At 36.3% G+C, this 21318-nt stretch overlaps 1 protein-coding gene and 1 pseudogene across 1 annotated transcript in view; one reads left to right on the top strand and one right to left on the bottom strand.

The window, feature by feature from the left end:
* HEATR1 (HEAT repeat containing 1) overlaps positions 1–15932 on the bottom strand; it is a 49708-nt gene extending 33776 nt beyond the window's left edge. Inside the window, exons 1-14 of the mRNA XM_045537267.1 lie at positions 15868–15932; positions 15376–15536; positions 14266–14482; positions 11940–12081; positions 10350–10451; positions 9886–10026; positions 8876–9087; positions 8584–8717; positions 7326–7428; positions 5652–5762; positions 5113–5230; positions 3575–3682; positions 874–969; positions 316–404 (exon numbers count right to left, since the gene is read on the bottom strand). Of these exons, the coding sequence (XP_045393223.1) occupies positions 316–404; positions 874–969; positions 3575–3682; positions 5113–5230; positions 5652–5762; positions 7326–7428; positions 8584–8717; positions 8876–9087; positions 9886–10026; positions 10350–10451; positions 11940–12081; positions 14266–14482; positions 15376–15517 (1715 nt within the window). The 5' untranslated portion in view covers positions 15518–15536; positions 15868–15932. The remainder of the gene's footprint in view (positions 1–315; positions 405–873; positions 970–3574; positions 3683–5112; positions 5231–5651; positions 5763–7325; positions 7429–8583; positions 8718–8875; positions 9088–9885; positions 10027–10349; positions 10452–11939; positions 12082–14265; positions 14483–15375; positions 15537–15867) is intronic.
* A 419-nt stretch (positions 15933–16351) lies between these two features.
* The window catches only part of LOC123627474, a 29768-nt pseudogene continuing 24801 nt past the window's right edge, over positions 16352–21318 (top strand).

The raw sequence follows: 21318 nt of genomic DNA on the forward strand, positions 1-21318 counted from the left end.
TTATAAAGTAAAAATTATATAGAATTATATAGAGTAGAAAATTAAAAAATCCTTCCCATTCTACTTCCCAGAATTTAATACACTATATATTTCCCTTTACATTTTATTAAAATTTTAAATGTAGAGAACAGTATAATGAACACCCACAAACCCAAATTATTAGTTTTATAATGCAAGAGAGTATTACATTAGTATTTGTTTTACTACCACGACCAAAGGGTCATGTAACCAAATTATATGTTGCAAAAAACATAAAAAAAGAAATTAAAAAATGAACTTCATCAATTCAAAATAGTATGAGAAATGAATACATACCACTCTCTATTCTTTGAAAGTTCTGCTCTTTGAAAGAGATGCAGAAGATTTGAAACAGTCTCTTCTGAACTAAAATTTTGTTTGAAAATCTAGAGAGAAAAAAATATAAATATCCATGAGTAAATTTTTACTTGCTTCAAATATGTATGGTGCTTTTTTTTATAAATTTAAAACATAATGAATTCTAAGGAATTTCTCCCAAGTAGCCTGGTGTAAATTAAAAGTTTTATGAGATCAATTTCTCAAAAGCGGCATTCATGAGACAATCTTCCATGGTCCCAAGGTAAATGCTATTGATAAAAATATATTAAAAACAATATGAAAATTTACAAAGCACTTTCTCTTTCTGAAAAACTTCCATATATATCAAATTGCACAGTCTAATTAGTCCTATAAGCTTCTCCTAACCAGACTTAAATCTGTGCTCTTAAGAGAACAAATTTCCAATGGAAAAATAATTTCCAAATATATTCCAGCCTCGAGCAGAGAATCACATGAAGGGCAAGAAAAGATTTACAAACATAATTGTACACCTTAATGAACAACAAATTCACTCACCTCAAAAGCGCTTATGGCCGACAAAACAACATCTATGTTATCATCACCTAATCGGGTTAAAACAGCTTCTTTTATGAAAGACTCATCAATACCCTCCTGAGCAATAGAAAAAAAATTAATTTAGCTGTTGCGAGAAACCTCATAAGACTGTATGCTAGAAAGGAAGCATGGTTTTGTAAAAAGTACTCCTGAATACCAGTCAAAAAACATAGGCTCTGCTCCGGATGAGAACGCAAATGCTCTAGAACTGGATAATCTTTAAAAGGCCTTTTGAGATTGATTAATAATTGTTTTTATAAAAACTTTTTCCAGTTTCTGGAAATATAATAAAATATGTATAATCCAAATATTATTTTTGCAATTAAGAAGTTCAACTTGTTAAAATGAGAACCCAGATATTGACAGTGCATAGACTAAAGAACAAGAATGTCTAGGTTTAAATCCTAGCTCTACCACCTACTAGCTGTGTGACCTTAGGCAAGTTACTTAATGTTTCTGGGCCTCACTCTTCTCATTAGTAAAGTAAGTCTGATAATAGTAGTACTACCTACCTCAAAGGGTTGTTAGAGGATTAAAAAAATATATGTCAGTCTGTAGAACAGTGCTTTATACATAATAAGCACTGTTAAAAGTTAGCTACTGTTGTGACCTAGATTTTCACAAGGTTAAGGACATATACTGCAAAGCCAGTCTGCCAAAAATAGAAATCCTATTTTTAAAAATAAGTATTTCAATAAATGAAACAAAAGAAAACTAAGTATATCCTCATTCACAGTAATAGAAAAATAAGATTGGGGTGGGCACAGTGGCTCATGCCTGTAATCCCAGCACTCTGGGAGTCCGAGGCGGGAGGATCGCTTGATATCAGGAGTTCAAGACCAGCCTCAGCAACAGCAAGACCCCGTCTCTACTAAAAATACAAAGAAATTAGCTAGACAACTAAAAATACATAGAAAAAATTAGCCAGGCATGGTGGAGCATGCCTATAGTCCCAGCTACTCGGGAGGCTGAGGCAGGAGGATCGCCTGAGCCCAGGAGTTTGAGGTTGCTGTGAGCTAGGCTGATGCCATGGCACATGGCATCAGAGTGAGACTCTGAGTCCAAAAAAAAAAAAAGACTGCACATCAACCTGAATATATCCCTACCTGTACATGGCAGGGAAAAAACAACTAAATAAAATTAAGTCAAAGTTTTGAGTATCAAACGCCACCAAAATGTCCTCAAGAGCTAATAAGCAGCCATATATCTCAATCTGGAATTTAGAATAGCACCTATGTCCTACCATCAATAGAGAAGGGAAAATGAAATCTGACATGCAAAGACATTAATCACAATTACAATATTTAAGCCTGTAAGTTGAATGTATATAGTGTCCTTCATTGAAAAACTAACCAAATCCAGAGAACAGGGAATTAAGGGATTAAGAGTAAATGAATAAAGGGTAAGAACAGTTTCAGAAACATTAGAAGATTTCAGAAATCCTTTTTACTCTGGACATCAAAATCTTCCTATCAGAACAAAGACCAGTATTCAATTAGCTAATTACTTAACTAGTCAGTAAGATAAACTTATTAACAGTTTGTGAAAGCATAATTCACGCCAGATTAGAAATGAATCAAATAAATCAACATTTCTCAAAACTGAATATTACATCAACCACTTTTACCACTTTTAAAGAAACAATCTCATGGATCTCAATGTTGCTGTTAATTACTTATTACTTATATATCAATTTGAAGATTAAGTATAACACCTTAAAATATAGAAGATATAAAAAGTAAAAAATATTTTAAAAATCTACAGGGCAAATATAAAATACCAAATAAAGATAATAAAATTCAAATTAAAATAAATTTAATGTGATAAGTACAATTAGCTGAAATTGAACTGTACTTGTACCACTTTATTCCTGGAATTTTTCAAATCACGGTATATAACTTTAGATATTACACAGATGGAACATTCCTATTTTCATAGTAATTACAGTAAAATGTGTATACAATTATATACTTCACATTCACAGTTTGAAGGCTGAGTAAAAAAAAATAATGAGTCTATTTGAAATAAGTTAAAAGACAAATTTTAAGAAAATAATATCAGTGGTAAGTTAATTTAGCAAAAATTATGCAGGTACTGCTTGAATGATTGAAGTATGGAAAATACTGTTCTATTGGAATCACTGCAAAATCTTCATACCAGTGCCTTTGGGTATAAAAACAAATTATAACAAGTTATTTACAAATTAAGTCAGCCTCATACCTATTATTAGGAGCCACCAAAATTTTAAATACAAATGCCACTGCTGGCACTGAAATCATAGGATAGTGTTCAAAAGTTATCATTCAGATGTCCCAAAATATGCCTTACCATAAAATAAAGACTATCAATATGAAATTTCAAAACTAAAAATTTTTCAGATAATTTATAAACCTTTTTGAATTGGTCTATAAATTCCAGCTCGAAAAACACTGAACCAAAGCTAAACTAGTAATTTGCAATGTGGAAACATATGAAAGAGGGCATTATTAGGTTGTTGTTAAAATGGGGACTACTGGCATATGTAGTCCTAAATCTTAGTCCCAAGTACTCTTATCAGAAATTAAACAGTATCAATTCTAGATGGTAACTTCAATTTCTTATTCTAGAATTACTGTTCATCACAAGGAAAACAAATCACAAAGGAAAGCTGTTTGACACAAACCTTTGATGTTTTCATGATATTTTTCAGATGATTAATGGCCAGAAGTCTCACAGGAGCAAGTGGATGATTCAGACTGAGCATCAGAGAGGTATCAGAATCTGCTAAAAACTACAGGGTTTGACACAATTATCAAATGATTTGAGTTAATATAAGTGGCATGTGATCAAGAACAAAAACCAGAAAAAAAACCACCCTAAACTGCCCAACATATTCTGTAACAACTATCTAATGACAGAAACCAAAAAGTGAAGCAAAATCCTTGCCTCTAGAACATGGTATGAGTTACAACAGGTGAAAAAATCCATATTGTATTTTTTTTTTTTTTTAAGACAGAATCTCACTCTGTTGCCCAGGCTAGAGTGCTGTGGGGTCAGCCTAGCTCACAACAACCTCAAACTCCTAGGCTCAAGCAATCCTGCTGCCTCAGCCTCCCAAGTAGCTGGGACTACAGGCATGTGCCACCATGCCTGGCCAATTTTTTATATATATATTTTTAGTTGTCCAGCTAATTTCTTTCTTTTTTTTTTTTTTTTTTTTAGTAGAGACGGGGTCTCTTGCTCTTGCTCAGGCTGGTCTCGAACTCCTGAGCTCAAACGATCCGCCCACCTCAGCTTCCCAGAGTGCTAGGATTAGAGGCGTGAGCCACCACGCCCAGCCAAAATCTGTATTGTTAATGGTCTGATTTTGTGTATACCGTGTGTCTATGTGTAGGTCTAATTTAGTGAAGTAATTCTATGAAGTAAATCTCTATTCTTTACATATCTGATTCCAAAGTAAAAAGCATCTAAAATAAATCACTATATTAGCACCTCAGTGAAGAGAGAATGCAACTCATCTAAATGATATAACAAATAGTGATGCTCAAGAGTAAGTGACAACTTAGCTCACTTACGTAATTAGACTAAAAAGGAAGTCTATCTATCAACCTAAGATTTGGAAATCCAACACTGTTAAAGATGAAAGTCTAATTACAGAAGAGCAAAACTAAAACAATTATATTTCCCTTCATAATATCTGTTTTCAAGGCTAATTATAAAAACTTCTGCTTAAATGTCTAACTTCTAATATAACGATTTTAGAGTTGAATCACCAGAATATTCCTGAAGTTTTAACATGATCATGAAATAGAGCCCACCTTCCCTTTTCTAATCAATGATCCAAATAGCAATATGTGGCTAGGACACTGGAAAGTACAGACCTAGGAGAAAAATAAGGAACGCCACAAATCTATGTGAAACCACCCTTTGGTAACTGTTAAGGAATATTATATACAAAATTCCCACATAATACTTTTCGTGAAGTGAGTATCACGTTCACAGTTATTTAAAAATTATTGTACCTTTCTCCAATTATTCAATTCCTGCCTCAGAGCCTTACTTCAAATAACTAGGCAAACGGTACAAAGTCTCATTTCTCTAGGAAATTTGCCACAATTTTTCGCAGAGAGGCATAAAGTGGCAAATTTCCTTTTGAAGCTCTTCAGATAACCACGAATATACCCCTAATTGTCATAATTCCTCTGGAGAAGAGCAACATACCTGATATTTTCCTCCACTTGTAGAAAGAGAAATAAATTGGTGAAAATGCTCTTGTTTTTTCAGATCTGTAATTTCCTTTAGGTGCTCCTCTAATACAATATCTAACGTTCTGGGATATCTGGGAAGAAATTAAAGAATTAACTCATTATTCTTAATAAAGTTATTAACTATACACACACCATACATGTATAAAGGAAAGACATAAAATTTTAAAAAATTCCTAAGATTAACACTTAAATTCTAATAAATGGTATGTGTAAAACAAAGTGACATTGGTCAAGTTTGTTATATGACTACTCCAATAACAAATACAGTCTCTGTATTAAAAAATTCTACTCTCCACAGTCCTAACATAACCCCTATTTCCTCTTATATTTCAAATATTTTTAATTCCTATATGTGTTTGTTTCTAAAGAGGAAAAAGTAAGAAAAGGATAGTTTTATTAAAATTTACTATATTAAGATGTGACTTGTAAATCATATCTTTATAGAGCAGGAGGTACACATTAAAGAAAAGCACAAACATACACACAACTTACTTGCTTTCTAAAAGTCTGATGAGTGGAAGAAATTGTTCATTAAGCAAAGTTACTTTATTAGGATCAATTTCATCCTGTGAGCTATATGAGATATACTCTTCAAAAAGAAGGCTGCAAAAGAGAAATATCAGTACACGCGTTATTATTTATTGAGTACCTACTATGTTTTAGGTGCTTTAGGAATGTTATCTCTAGCTGTCATACCTCTGCAAAGTAGAAATTACAGTATTTATTTTATAGATAAACTAGGGTAAGAAGTCTTCCAATTTACCTGAGGTTAAACGAGAACAGCAACAAAAGCCAACATTTAGTAAGCTCTTCTGTGCCATAAAAACCAGAGTGGGTTTTTTAATTTTAAAGCCTAGTCTGGCAATCCCAACACTTTGCTAAGCCAAGATGGGAGAATCGCTTGAGGCCAAGAGGTCAAGACCAGCCTGAGCAACACAGCGAGACCCCGTCTCTACAAAAAAACAGAAAAATTAGCCAGGCGTGGTGGCATACATCTGTAGTCCCTGCTATTCAGGAGGCTGAGGCAGGAGGATCGCTTGAGCCCAGGAGTTTAAGGTTGCAGTTAGCTATGATGACACCACTGCCCTCTAGCCCCAGCAACAGAATGAGACCCTGTTTCAAAAAAAAAAAAAGCCCAGTCTGATTCCAGGGCCTCAGCTCTCAATGCTACTTCACCGGTATGTTCTCCTTTAATTCATAAACCAACCCTCTGAGCAAGGGGCACGAATGATGCCCACCAGCAGACAGCTATAAGCCTGATGCTACACAAAGGCAAACCAGATCCAATCTTACCTCCATATCTACTACTCTACTGGAAGTGGCATAAAGTAGGATTCAAACCTCATCTGACTGCAATGCCTACATCCTTTTCACTGTATCAAGTTGTTCTTTAATTAAAAAAAAAAAAAAGGAAAAAGGAAGACTGAATTATTTTTAAGGAAGAAATAATCTTTACTACTCTCAGTATTAAGCTTCTAATTGATACTTACTATTAACTGTAATGTATTGTTGCAGGCATAATGGTCCATTTATTAATAGAAAACTTCAAACAGCCGCAAATTGTATTCAGTTATAACCCAAATTTAGCTTAACCATTAACTTTCTGTTTTCATCTATAAGCACTAAAGACAATCAAGAAACACTATTTTTGCTTTTTATTTTATTTTATTTGTTTTTGGAGACAGTCTCGCTCTGCTGCCCAGGCTACAGTGCCGTGGCGTCAGCCTAGCTCACAACAACCTCAAACTCCTGGGCTTAAGCAATCCTTCTGCCTCAGCCTCCAGAGCAGCTGGCACTATAGGCATGCACCACCATGCCTGGTTAATTTTTTCTATATATTTTTAGTTTTCTATATGTTTTTAATTTCTATTTTTAATAGAGACAGGGTCTCGCTCTTGCTCAGGCTGGTCTCAAACTCCTGACCTTGAGCCATTCTCCCGCCTGGGCCTCCCAGAGTGCTAGGATTACAGGTACAAGCCACCGTCCCTGGCCTACTTTTGCTGTTTATGCTGCCAGTTATTAGATTAGTATATAAAGTTAACAAAATGATACAGACAAAGCAAGATGTACATTAAAAAGGAATACCGGAAAACTTCTAACCAGCCCTGAAAAGTATATTGAGCCACAAAAATGTAAATCAAAAGCATGTCAAAAATAACAGCTTACCTAGCCAACAAGTGGTCTAAGTTGTTCTTCAGTGCTATTTTTTTAAGTATAGCTTCTAAGTGTCTCTTGTAGATTTGACCATCCATCCCTTCGGTTTCTTCTCCTTAATATGTAACACATTAAAACTGAGTTGGGGAAAATTTTTTTGCATGCTAGCACTATTAAATTTACTTACAATAGAAAATCTTTCTAAGAATAATTTTAGAACATATATATTGATATCCAGCTTTTCACCTATTTTCAAAAGTGTATTTCACCTGTGTAGGCATTTATATTTTTCAAAGCGTTTTTGTATACATTACCCTCATTTGTCCTTCACCTGAACATCTATATTTTTAACAAGTATTATCACGTCTATAACAACAATAAAACAAAAGTCCAAAAATTACATATTCTTTCCCTAAGTCACATTACAAGTTAGTGGTGAAGTTGGGTAAATCTCAATAAACTACCTCTAAGAACAGGTTTTTGTTTCAATCCATACCTCCTAAGTGAACCATCCAGATTTACTATAAATATGCAAAGCTGATGTTGGCCCCTGCCTTCAAAGACTGGGACCACATTACTCATCAGCAATAGAACAGGAAGAATATACTTTCATTTATGCTAGTCATTTTTCTGAAATGCATTTTTAAACCAAGATTTGGTTGTGATAACCTTATTTTCTGATCGACTAACATAATTTTAGAGATGTCTTTCTTAGCATTCTCCGAGTAGCAGTAAGACCAAGTGTTTCTTCTTTGTCTTTACGTATGTATTGAAAGGTAAAAAACAAATAATACAAATAATAACTTTCTAACTCATTTTTTGGCCATTTTGTAATCAGGATTTTTATGTATGAAATTTTCTTGGTCTTACATTTTCAATGACTACAGGGAGAAAAACTTTTTTGGCAACTGGATGAGATATTTATCGTAAATGCATCACTAAAGTTCATTAAGTGAGAAGGCAAAGGTTTACTCAGTAATGCATTTTAAAATAATTCCATAGTTTTTTTCCATGTAAAGACTATTTAAGAATACAGATCTAAAAAAGAGAATTCTGAGAAACCATTCAATTAACCAGGATCTCTCTTCAACTAACCCACTTCCTACCCTAAATGTTTCTTGCTTAAGAAAAATAAACAAGTTATGCAAAAACAATTGGATGAGAGAAATTTTAAATATTTCAAAAGCTATTGACTAGGATATGGTTCCTAATTTAAGAGGATTAAATCTTAGAAAGTAAGTTTCTAGGCACAAAATATAAAACCACATACCAGTAACATGATGAATGATGGAGACAACCAGATGGGGAAGCATGTAACGCAGAAGAGGACTGACATCGTAAGTTTCAGAAATCCCATGAAGTATTGTAATAAGGTCAGGAACATTACACAAGTGAGGGAATGCCCTTGGAGGAAACAAGTATATATGATGTTGACTTTACAAGCTAGACAATGAATGACAATATAAAAATATATATATATATCACTTATCTTACAAAAAAAATTATCCAAAATCATTCATTCACTTCTGACTAGCATCCATTCTCAATTCAATTGTACATACTTTTTCCCAAGGCTCTCTGGCTTCTGTCTCTGCAGGAGCACTATCAAGCAACCTAACCCATCCTTGATCGAAGAGGGAATCTTGGTCAATGTTTTGATGATCTGTGACGCCAATGAATTCACAAAGGTATCTTCCATTGTCACTTTCACAGAAATCTGACATATTATCATGTATGTTGCAGCTCTATAATCTGGTAAAGATGATTTCAATCCCTAAATATTTTTTTAAATAAGAAAAAATGATAAACATTATTTTCTTCTACTTAAAATGTTACGTACTCTTACAAATTAGAAATGTCTTAAGTTAGAAGTTAATACAACCTAATGCACAGAGAGTCAATCACTCTTCAGAAGTGAACAATCAAGGTGTTGACCCCTTTTCCCAAGTGGATACAGAGATGATACAAGTCTGTTGGATGAGAGAAGGTATTTCAGAAAGTCTCCCAACTCAGACATCCACCACACATCCTAATAGGAGCCAGCCAGCTCTTCTTTTATGTGCAAACACCTTCCTGTAGAAGGGAGACTTCAATCAGATCAGTAACAGAAGAAGAAAAAAGTATCTGATTAAAGATAAGTTGGGACACTGGTGGGAGGCAAAAAGCAGTACCTCCATGGGGCATGTGGGAAGGCATCAGGCAACAAGGCACTTGGGAAGGAGAAATATTGAGAAGCAGAAGCCAATGCAAAAAGAATGCGAGACTGCCTATGTCTTGAAGAGATTGCCTACTCGATTTTCTTTCCAGTAAGGTAAAATGACTGCTAAGAAAATAGATCTGGGAGATAGTGGCAGGGTTAGATAGCCAATATTTATTCTTAAGAGTCCTAATTAGGGTTCCACCTTGGGGAGTTTTTAAAACCAAAAAAGTCATATTTTTTATCTAAAGATTAAATCTCATCAACCATCTGAAATAAACTGTCCATTTGAAAACACATCTAAATGAAATTTTCAAAACCAAGAAAATTCCTTTAAGTACAAAGTAATCTACTTTACACATCAGCAGGGCCAACCTTTTGGATATATGGAAATAGTTTGGCGATGATATTGTCTGATATGTCCTCAGCATTCACTAGCGCAGACACAATAGTAGAGGCATAAAAGGCCAACAGCACCCTCAACTGAGCTGAGCTGCTTGGGTACTCGGCAAAAACCTGGCACAAGGAACACAAACAAAACACATTTAAGACGGAAAGGCCAATAAGATAAAACTACAAAAATATTTACAGCTCCCCTGAACTACTTCAGGCTTTGACATTTTAATTCTTACCATATGCAACATTGAAAACATACACATGATAAGAATGAAAAAAGACTGATTCTCAAACTGCTCATGCTTCAAAACACCAGATCATTTAACAAAAGGAATTTCTTCAAAGCACCATTTTTATTAGGGAAGACTTTAGTACATTTTCTTCAATGAGAGTGCGCAGTCTTTTCACGGAATTATACATTCGTGAAACAACATGCTACTTACCTTCACAGATTTTGTCACCAGATTACAAATGAAATCCATAAATCCAAGATCTTTATAGCAGTGGGTAATCAAAGTTCCTTTAGCTAAGGGCACTCCAGATTGCTGTTATTGACAGAAAGAACCAACTATTGAGGTTATTTATCAACCGATCACTAAAGTACCTACCCTAGCAAAGTCTTTATACTGCTACAGCTCATAAGTACAAAATATAAGCTCTTCTTATAACTAGTGGTGATGAGATTAACATAATTGTGCAAACTTTAGAAATTCAAAACAGAGGGGCAGCAATGAGGGTGGAGATACTTAGTGGGAAAATGCTTTCATATGTTACATTTTGATACATATTTATCTAAATCTAAATTCTCTAGATTCTTAGTAATTCTCCTGATTAGATTTGGTTTTTGAGTCAATGTGATATGGTTTTGTCACTGCTTTACAATTAACACCAATACCAGAAACAGACCAGGAACCTGGCCAACTTACACTGCTATTCCTATCACCTAGCATTGTACATGGAATGTATTAGGTGCTCAATACTGACTAAATCCATGAAAGGAGAATTAAGTGAACTTTCATAGGTGAATAGGGTTTGGATACCTAGAGTAAGAGGGAGCAACAGGGTCTGGGGATAGATGAGGGGAAAAATGATTACGGTACTATGAGCAGAGTGAATGCTGGGAAGGGCTGTTTGATAAGCATTATCATAGGTTGGCCTTCTTGTACATTCTTTAGTTCAAGTGCTTTACAACCAGATTCTTAAATCCTCCTAATTAAAAAGTCCCCATTCCTTCCCTCTTACTAATTCTGTCCACTGACCTCACTATCATCACCCACCAAGTCTGCACAGCTCCACAGTCTGCGAGACTACTTTTGTCTCCATCTGTCCCCCTCCTAACCTGGACCACATTGTTCAACAGGCAGTAAGTTCCAGCCAACAACACACGTCTACTTTCCTCTACCATATGCTGCAAACAAGGTGCTAACAACAGTAAGTCGGTTGGCTTTACTACAATAGCATTTTATCTGATTTTACCTAGACCCTTCCTGTGAGGCAAGCATTCTTTTATTCATTTGGAAATTAATTCCTAGCACCTTCTTCACAACTTTACTAATTTCCTGAAGCCCTTCAATTTATCCATATCCTTTTAATTTTATAAGTATCTTCTACCTTTCTTCATCTCCAACTTTTTTTAAGCTCTTCAGTTCCAAAATTTAAAATGCCAAAGTGCCTCGTATGGTAGAAAGACACAGGCTTTGGAATCAGATGGGGATTGAAATCACAACTCTGCCACTTATATGAACTGTATATGGTAAGTAACTTAATTTTCTGAGCCTGTCCTCCCCTATAAAAATGGGGTTTTGTGAGAATCCAACATAATACGTAAATTGCTTAGTCTGCTGGCAGGTACTAAATAACAGCTAAATATTATTAATAATTGTTTTAACTGCAAGTTAGGAAATAAAAGTAATGGAGGTTAATTAAAATAGTATCTGTACTATCCCCAGGAGGACTGACTGTATTTTTTCCAAATTATATTCCTTAACCAAGATTTGTAATGATTATAGATATGTGTCGTTTAGCAATCATACCTTAACTGGCAACAACCAGAACCATTTGTGCTTTGGATTATTAATTTTTAGAAGCTGTATAACCCGTACAAATATTCTTGTCTCATGGTATGGCAGAACACAACCAATAAGGCTATCTTGGTTATAAAGATGGATATGGAACCTGGGGAAAAAAGCAAACAATTCAAATTGACACAAAACTTAATAAGCACCTACTTCCTTACATGTCCAAATTGTACATCAATGAGCTAAAACTACCTAGAATGAGTATCAGTGAAAGCAACCACATAATGATAAACAAGACACAAAGCACTGAAACTATTTTGCATTCAAGTATGGCTCAACATGGTCCTGCCAATTCTTATATATTTGAACATTCAAATCAAAATTTACATCCTATTCACTTTCTCATTTTTTTTTAAACAAATTGGTCAACTAGACAGTAAAGCTCAGCTTCTCTCCATGCTCCAGTCACCTTCCACAGCCTTCCTAACTAGCATACTTCTAAACCCAAAAGACTACTTAAAAGAAAATCACATTAATTTCTTTGGATGAAAAAAATTATCAAATGACAACCATATATAAAAATTATTTAAAAATCATATTAAAAATTATCAAATGAGGCTAGGCACGGTGGCTCACGCATGTAATCCTAGCACTCTGGGAGGCCAAGGCGGGGGGATTGCTCAAGGTCAGGAGTTCAAGACCAGCCTGAGCAAGAGCGAGACCCCGTCTCTACTAAAAATAGAAAGAAATTATCTGGACAACTAAAAAAATATATATAAAAAATTAGCCGGGCATGGTGGCGCATGCCTGTATTCCCAGCTACTCGGGAGGCTGAGGCAGGAGGATCACTTGAACCCAGGAGTTTAAGGCTGCTGTGAGCTAGGCTGACGCCACAGCACTCTAGCCCGGGCAACAGAATAAGACTCTGTCTCAAAAAAAAAAAAAAAAAAAAAAAAAAATTATCAAATGACAACCTTCACATATATGTGAAGTCAATGAACTTCACAAAACTTTCTATCAGTTCCTCTACCCTAATAGTAATATAGATTTATTAATTCTGTCAGATACATGGAATCCTTCCCAGTTTTCAAGACCTAGCTCAAATACCTCCTTCTTCAAGATGGTTTTTCTAATTCTCCAAGCCAAGTGATCCCTCTATATCTGCCTAAACTCTCTTATCCTTTTACATGTACTTTTCTTATAGTACCATATCAACCTGCCTTTTATTAGTTTTACATATGGGTTTAATACTAGTCAAGATGTTCCTTTTTCCATGAAGCTTCCTCAATTACTCTAGGCAGACCTACATGCCTATACTTTGCCTAAATCTTTATTATGGCATTTATCTCAAAACAGTAATGAAGTGCAACCTACTTAGCCATGTATCGAACTTAATGGTTTGCTGGATAAATAAGTTACCTGAAGAAACAAATGAAAAAGCAACTGCAAAAAGCACTCTTTACACTGAAAATCTATTTGGGGAAAATTAAATGCTAGAAAACAGAGGGAAATTTTACAGATGTTTAAACATTCTTTCTTGCCTGATGAATCTAATGTTCTGATAATCAGAAGACCCAAGTTTAAATTATGTTCTCGCAATGACTCACTTGCTTCCTGACTCACTTCATCCCCATATCGCCAGTTAATGAAACTGAAATCTACTTTTAAAACACATATAATGAGAGAATTAAAAAAAATGTGTACGCTGTGACATAATATCAAAAAGTGGGAAAATAAACTGGGAAAATTTACTGAGACAATTCCCAAAGCAGATAAAAGATAAGACCTTGGAAACAAACTTCAGTTGTACCCCAGCTCTGCCACTTACTACTGTGTGACTCAGGCAACTTAACCCCTCTAAGCCTCAATTTTCTCAACTGTAAGACGGGGATAATATAAGTATCTACCCATCAGAAGGCTAGAAGATTAAGTGAGATAATGCAGGTAAAGTGCTTACCACAGGGCCCAGTGTGTAAATGCTCAAAACACATTAGCTATTACTGTTTTTCTTAAGTAATGGTATGTTAGAGGATATTGTTACCCTTTTCCCAAACCAGTTTGTTATTTTGGCATGAAAGTTTAATACCCTTTGCCCCAAGTGTGCAGGAGTAATCTATATGGCAAAAGTGACAAAGAGCTCCTCAGAACCAACAAGGTTAGACTATTTATGCAAGATCATCAGTTCTATTTTTCAGTATCAACAAAAATGAGTTTAAAAACAGAAGAGCATGCCTATCTCACGCAATACACATTGTATTACTCTCTTAATACACCTAATTTTTCAACTTTAAATTTATAAGTGTTCTCAACTATTTAATTTTTCTGTAATTCCATTAGCTACCTGCGAATCAACCATTCCAGACACTTCTGTGCTGGCTTAAGCAGGAAGTAAGGGGACAAGTGAATAAGGAATAACGAAATGTTTTCATCCAACTGTTTGTTCACTTCTTTGGTCTGAATGCTGCGCTCCAAGGTTTTTGCTAGCTGGCTGAACAACGGTGCTTCAAACTGCTCAAAGGAAGGATCAATTCCAAGTAGCTCTTCCAGGCCAGTGCATCCTAAAAGAAAAGCCAGTTCACTTAACAATTCTTTAGAAGCAAAATCATCCTATTCCTCTGGTACAGTTTTACTTACCCCTAAAAGTCTCTGAATTCTTTTAGCATGTATACTGTATAATACAGTCCCAAACACAGAGTTCTAGTTTTCAGTGTATATAATAAACCCTATCTCATCTACTAGAAGAACAGAAAGTACTTCATGACAGGATCCATTTCCTTTTCTTTTTTTTTTTTTTTAACTTTTTTATTTTATTTTTTTTGATACAGAGTCTTGCTCTGTTGCCCAGACTAGAGTGCCGTGGCGTCAGCCTAGCTCACACCAACCTCAAACTCCTGGGCTCAACCAATCCTCCTGCCTGAGCCTCCCAAGTAGCTGGGACTACAGGCATGCACCACCATGCCCGGCTAATTTCTTCCATATATATATTTTAGTTGTCCATATAATTCCTATTTTTAGTAGAGACGGGGTCTCACTCTTGCTCGCCTCCTGACCTCGAGCAATCCTCCCGCCTCGGCCTCCCAGAGTGCTAGGATTACAGGCGTGAGCTACCATGCCTGGCCTCCTTTTTTTTGATATCCCCTACATTAACTAGGCCAGTCCTCTGGGAAGACGACTCCTCCCACTGCCTCCATCCCCTTTTAGCTGTTTTCTTTTTACATATCAGTTGACTTCTCTAACCTTGTTTCTTTGTCTGTAAACTCCATCTACCACTAACCATATACATTTCGAGCACCAAGCACATGGTTGTTATAGTCTCATTCCCTTAATAACATAAATCACCACGTTAGAGACCGCTATGAAGAGAACAAGACAGAACAGAAGACAAGAAAACACAGCAACACCCAGAAAACAAACGCTTCAAAGAGCTTTTCAAAATTAAAGGGTGACTCACCAATGGCAAAGGCGGTGTCCCTGTCGATGGTGGCCGCTTCCTTGGGGTCAAACAACAAAGAGGCAACTGCATCTCTAGACAAGAGACTGGGATCGGTTTGAGGGAGGGCGAGTCGTTGGAGCTGCTGGGCTAGGGACGTCATCTTTCACACCGGCGGGGTTCTAGCAACGCAGGCCAAGAAACAACCACTGTGAGAAGTCTCGACGAAACCATACGGGGGCTTAACCGTAGGCAGCAAATGCCTCCCCATCTTCCTTTGCACTTAGCTCCGTCGCGGACACATAACGTATCTGTCCGGGCACTCGCGGACCCCCGAGATGCAACCACAACCTCAACAGCGTTAACAACTAATGACCTCGCCGGGGGCCGCACCAAGGCTTTCTTCAAGCCCGACTCCGAAAATACCCAGGAAACTTGCGGACGCCTTACCCACCCTTCGATACACGGCCCCGACCCGCAGCCACGCCGAGCGGCTCTGTTTTCCGTCCTCACCTGCAGTCGCTTGGAAGCCGACAACCCTTCACAGCGACTCCCACATGGTACCAAGGAGTCCAGCTCTCGCCCGGAAACCTAGAGCCAGCCTCAGAGGAACTTCCGGTTTGAGGCGCTACGGCAAGCGGAGAGGCACAAGCTTGCGAGAAACGCAACGCGCTAGCTCCGCCCCCCGCCTTCTGGGCTCCGCCCCCGCCCTCTGGGCTCCGCCCCCCGCCCTCTGGGCTCGGGCCCAAATGCCGGTTTCCTCTCCGCATCTCCGGTCTAGCCGTCTGCCCTCCGGCTGATGGCTGAAGGTTTCGGTCTCTCGGCCTTTTGTGAGCTTTAAGGGTCTGGAACCAGAATCATTCATTCGATATATGCTTATCCAGCCTTTTCTAGGTACCACCGGCGTCGCGTGGTGGTTAAACTCTGGTTGGTGAAGTCACGCAGCCCAGGTTCAAATCCCGGCGCCGGCGCCTGTCGGCCGGGTGAGCTCGGCGGAATGACTTCACCCCGCGCTGAGTTTGTTCCTTCCGCTGCACGAGTGGCAACAGGACGAGAACTTACCCAGATGAGGTACTGATCCTAGTGCGAACCGATCTGTCAATGCTGGACGTCACTGCCCCGGAGCTTGGAGGCGACCTTGTCATTCCTCTTTGCATTCCTGGAAGGCATGTAGTTATATATTTTTTTCTTTTAAAACGGACCCTGTTGAGTTATAATTTGCAAACGATAAATGCACCCACTTAAGTGGAAACAGTTCGATGAGTTTTAGAAAATGCATATGTAGGTGTAGTTATCTCCCCAGTCAAAATCGCAGAAAGTTTCCATCGCCCCCCTAAAAGTTCCCTCTTGCCTCTTTGCGAAGATTCCCACCCCCACTCCTGGCCCTAGGCAACCGCTAGTCTTGGCATCACCGTAGGTTAGTCCTATGTGTGGCCACACCAAAGCTGTTTCCAAAGCAGTCTGGTTTGTGCTAGAAATAGGGTGAACTGACCTCTCAGAATCTGCACAGCACGGAGGAGTGAGATCGATGCCCTGTCTTTTCCAGATGCATTCATTTCTCTCACTGAGTGCAGGGTTGTTTCCCCAACTCTCTTCCCTGGAGAATGTGCGAAACCCAGCTACAAATTTGAAGGCTCTTGTTTTCTATACTTTATGCAGATTCTCTCCCTTTCATGAACAGAATCTTTTGTTATTGGTTTGCTTTGACAGCATTTAAAACAACCAAAAAATGTCTTCAGTTGTTTCTACAGATAGTTAATAATCTTTTTCATGTGGTATTGATTGTCTTGCAGAGAACAACATGAAAATTCTGGTGGTACCTATTTCATTCTTAGGAACAGATCTCGCAAAGGATTTTTTTTTCTTTCTACGGTATCACAGGAACTTTATCTTTACAAAAGCAATCATCTTTTGGTATTTACTAAGAAATAAAAACCAGGCCTATTTTATCCACAAGACAAAAATTTGATGGATCCTTTCTGTCTATCAAATACACCAAAAGTATATTTGATTTTTTTGTTTAAAAAATCCTCTATATTTTTTCAAAAGCTTTATCAAAGTGAAACTAAAAATGTCCTACAGATATTTGGTTCAATCCTTTCTATGTCAGCTCCATTTTAAAATAATTCTTTGGATTTGTTCCTGATTGTTTTCTGATTATCATCTCCTTGGATTTTGTGATTATATGCCTGTCTCACAGATTATTTAATTGAGGACCAGAGCAAACTTACTTTCTCAGTTGTTTTTGAATTTAAAATATTGGTTATGTTATATATTGTAGTTCTGCATTTCTCCTATCCAATAATCCTTTTCATGGCTTTTGCTATTTTACATTCCTTAAATCCATAATTTTAGCTATAATTGATGTATATTTATTGATGCAAGGAAAAACATTGTTTTCAGACATGGCATTTTAACCATACATTCTTTCAGTCTTATTGGGGGAAGTCTGTATGATAGAGTGATGAATTCTACTCATTTTATCGCTGTTCACGGCAAAGACTCTACCTTAAAAAAAGCAAATTTGTAAGAGTGATTTGAATGAATTAGTTATTTTTAAAGCCGATTCTCCCACTCCCACCCCACCCCTTTTAATCCAGAATGCAGATACTTCGATGCATTCCAAGTGTCTTTATGCCAGGCTGGAGATAGGGTGGTGAACAAGACTGAGGTCTTTGCTCTTGTACAACTTGCATTCCAGCAGGAGGAGATAGATAACAGGCAAATAGATAAACCAGAAAACAATCAGGTGATATGATAAGTGCTCTGATGACAATGATACAAAGCCATATGATAGGGGTGATTAGAGGGTGTCCTTAGTTTGACTTGTTGGAGAAGACTCTCAGGAGGGGATATTTAAGCTGAGACCTGAATAAGTCTTGAAAAAACGGAGATCATCCCACAGAGGATTGATCTTGGAATTTACTCCACTCCAATCACAGTAAGGATCCTTTCTGTCCATCAAATATACCAAACTGGTATTTTCTTCATAGTCATTATCACTGCCTAAAATAATCTGATTTGTCTGTTTGTTTACCTGTTTATTTCTTGTATCCCCTTACTACAATACTGGCTTCAGCAGGTTGGAATGAAGCCAGTCCCTAAGGTTTGTGGAGCCTGAGCAAGAGTACAAATGAAATCACTACTGTAGGTCTCAATATTTTAAAGTTATTAATCAACTTAACATACTGTTAACTAGGATCCACTATAACCTCCAACATTGATAAGTAAACATTTATAATGACAAAATAAAAATGTTTCTATATGGCTGAAAATATGCAAAATCTAAAAGATGATGACTGCATTTAATTATTATTGTCTGGGTGTCCTGTTGATTGGCTGATGATTTCGGATGAGTAGCAAAGACATCTATAGTTAATACATTTCCTGTATATTTAGCCCATAAAATTTTGCCTTCCTTTCAGCAAAATCACCATTTATGACTTTCATGTAATTGTGTTCTATCAACAATAATGATCAAAAAGATTAAAAATTAAAATTTAATTATATTCAAAATTTACAAAATTTGAATGTTTGTATAAAAATATAAATTAAATGAAAAGCAATACCTTAAGTTTATTTTTCACTCATTTTTGAGTTATCTTTCTTCTAAGAACCCAAATATAGATGTGAATAGTAGCAAAATTTTAAATAAAATTATTTAAATAAATCTAAAAGTTTTCTTGATTTTTTTGGTAAATATTATTACCCTATGACATTTTTCATAAAAATAAATTGCTCACAAGTTTATCATTCATCTAGTCGCCAGTGTAAGGAATTGGTATCACCCTTCATTCACGTTACATCTGTATCTGCCTATTTTCAAATTTAAGAATCATATGAATTATTTAACATTGTGAAATGTTCCTCAACTGTCACATCTAATTGTTGATGTATTCCTTACTAATTCCTGAGTATATTCAGAACCATAAATTGGAAAACAAAAGGAAATAAGAAATTACATGTTTGGAACTACTTGGATATAATACTTATATTTTGGAAAAATCTGTTATGTTCATATAGTCCAAAAGGAAGAGTGCGACAAATGAATTTGTCTTTTCTCTTACCTAAGCACTTCTGTATTCAAATTCTCCCTGCACTGTTTTTTTTTTTTTTTTTGCATCTTTGGTGCATTTGGATAATCCCTGCACTCTTAAACAGTGTCCAGAAACAGTATGATTCACAAACTTTCAGAGTATTCAAACAAGGTTGTCTTTTATTTTGAGGACATGGGGCAAGGGACCTGTTTCCCAGAAGCTTAAACAAATTTATTTTTCATGTATTTGTGAAATGCAGAGATCAGGGTCGTACCATGGTCCAAGGACAGTGTTGAAGAAAAGGGCTTTCTCATGTTTACCACTGAATCCTCACTACCAATTAAGTGCCCAGGATGTGGTTAACAATATGTATGTATTGACTGCACAAATGAATGAATGAATTTAAATGTACATAAGCTGAATCTGTATCTCCTGTCTGTTCAAGAAATGTGTAGCAGAATGCAAGTAAATGAGAATAGCATTATTATAGCAATAGTTTAGAATTCTTCTAACTATAATAAACGTAAATTTTTCAGAAACTTCAGAATTTTATTATTAGTAGATTATTTGCATCATATATCACAACTGATGGGATTCCATCAACTTGAAAATATATCTATTGATGAGAAAATAAATAGGATGTATATAATTGGTAATGTAAATTCAACATATGAAATCTACATTTTGGCCAAGTGCTAACAAATATATGGCTAGTTAGATGATTGAGGAGTATGTTTCTTCATATTGTGTCTAAAACAAAGTTATTTGCATTATTATGAATTTGAACACTTGTGGTCTTGTTACTAAAAATTACAATTATTTTTCTGGTTATTTTGAAATGTGCTGGTGGGGTGCTGGGAGTTGAAGAAAAAATGATTTGGAAATGAAGAACAAGTGCCTGGAATGTCTTTAGAAACCAGCAGGTGGCACCAAAGCATTTTCCTGACCCCAGAGGGAGTTGGGTGATATCCCCAGTGGCCTTTTGAAAGCAGAAATTTTCAGATTTTTTAAATTTGAAAATTATATACAATTACCTAAAAATTGGTTCATTAAAGCTTCCACATGTTGTAAAAGGAAATGAAAATAATGCTTTGAAACATCATTTAGAGAACTACAGGGCTTAAAAATGTTTAAATATTCTTGCCTAATGAGAATCATTCAAAGTCATTGTTTAATAAATACATTAAAGTGTAGGTGTGAGTAGCCTGAATCCCTTTCCTCTCCCAGCCCCACCTCATTCCAAGTTGGTTTCTACTGAATATTTGCCACTGGGGATGGTGAAGCCAGAAGATGAGACTAGTATAAACAAAATGGCAAAGAATTAGCCAGGACAGTTTGGGGGAGCCAGGAGGATTTGGCTGCATGTGAAATGAATTCGAAGGGAAACTTGGGGTTGAGAGAGGGGTTTGGGGAGGAGGTTGGAGAGAACGGCAGTTCCCTGTGTGAGGTAATACTAAATGTTAGACTGAGAGGAAGTGGAGAGAAAAAAATAAGCAGTTTTGCTTTGTGCTACATTTGGATTCTTCCTTAGGTATTCTTAAAAGATTTCAATTTATTTTTAGTTCTATTTGAGAGTCAGACCTATTTCTTATAGTGAAACTCTATGCCATGGCTGGGTTCAAGACTCAGTAAGCCAGTCTAGTTTTATGTAGGTTATTTAAGTATTATAAAGAGAGAGACAAAAATATCATTATTTCCTAGTGACATGATTATATACTTAGAAAAACCAAGGATTCCATTCTAAAAATAGCTGGAAATGGTATGGAACATAGGAAACTAGGCAGGTGCAAGAATATACACACACACACAGATATACATGTGGTGTTAATGACAAACACATATTTATAACTGTAGGAGAATAAACTGACAAAAAAGAGCCAATTCCCAATAGCAACACACACACACACACACACACACACACACACAA

The sequence above is a fragment of the Lemur catta genome, chromosome 25, assembly GCF_020740605.2.
Source record: "Lemur catta isolate mLemCat1 chromosome 25, mLemCat1.pri, whole genome shotgun sequence".
NCBI classification, from domain to species: Eukaryota; Metazoa; Chordata; class Mammalia; order Primates; family Lemuridae; genus Lemur; species Lemur catta.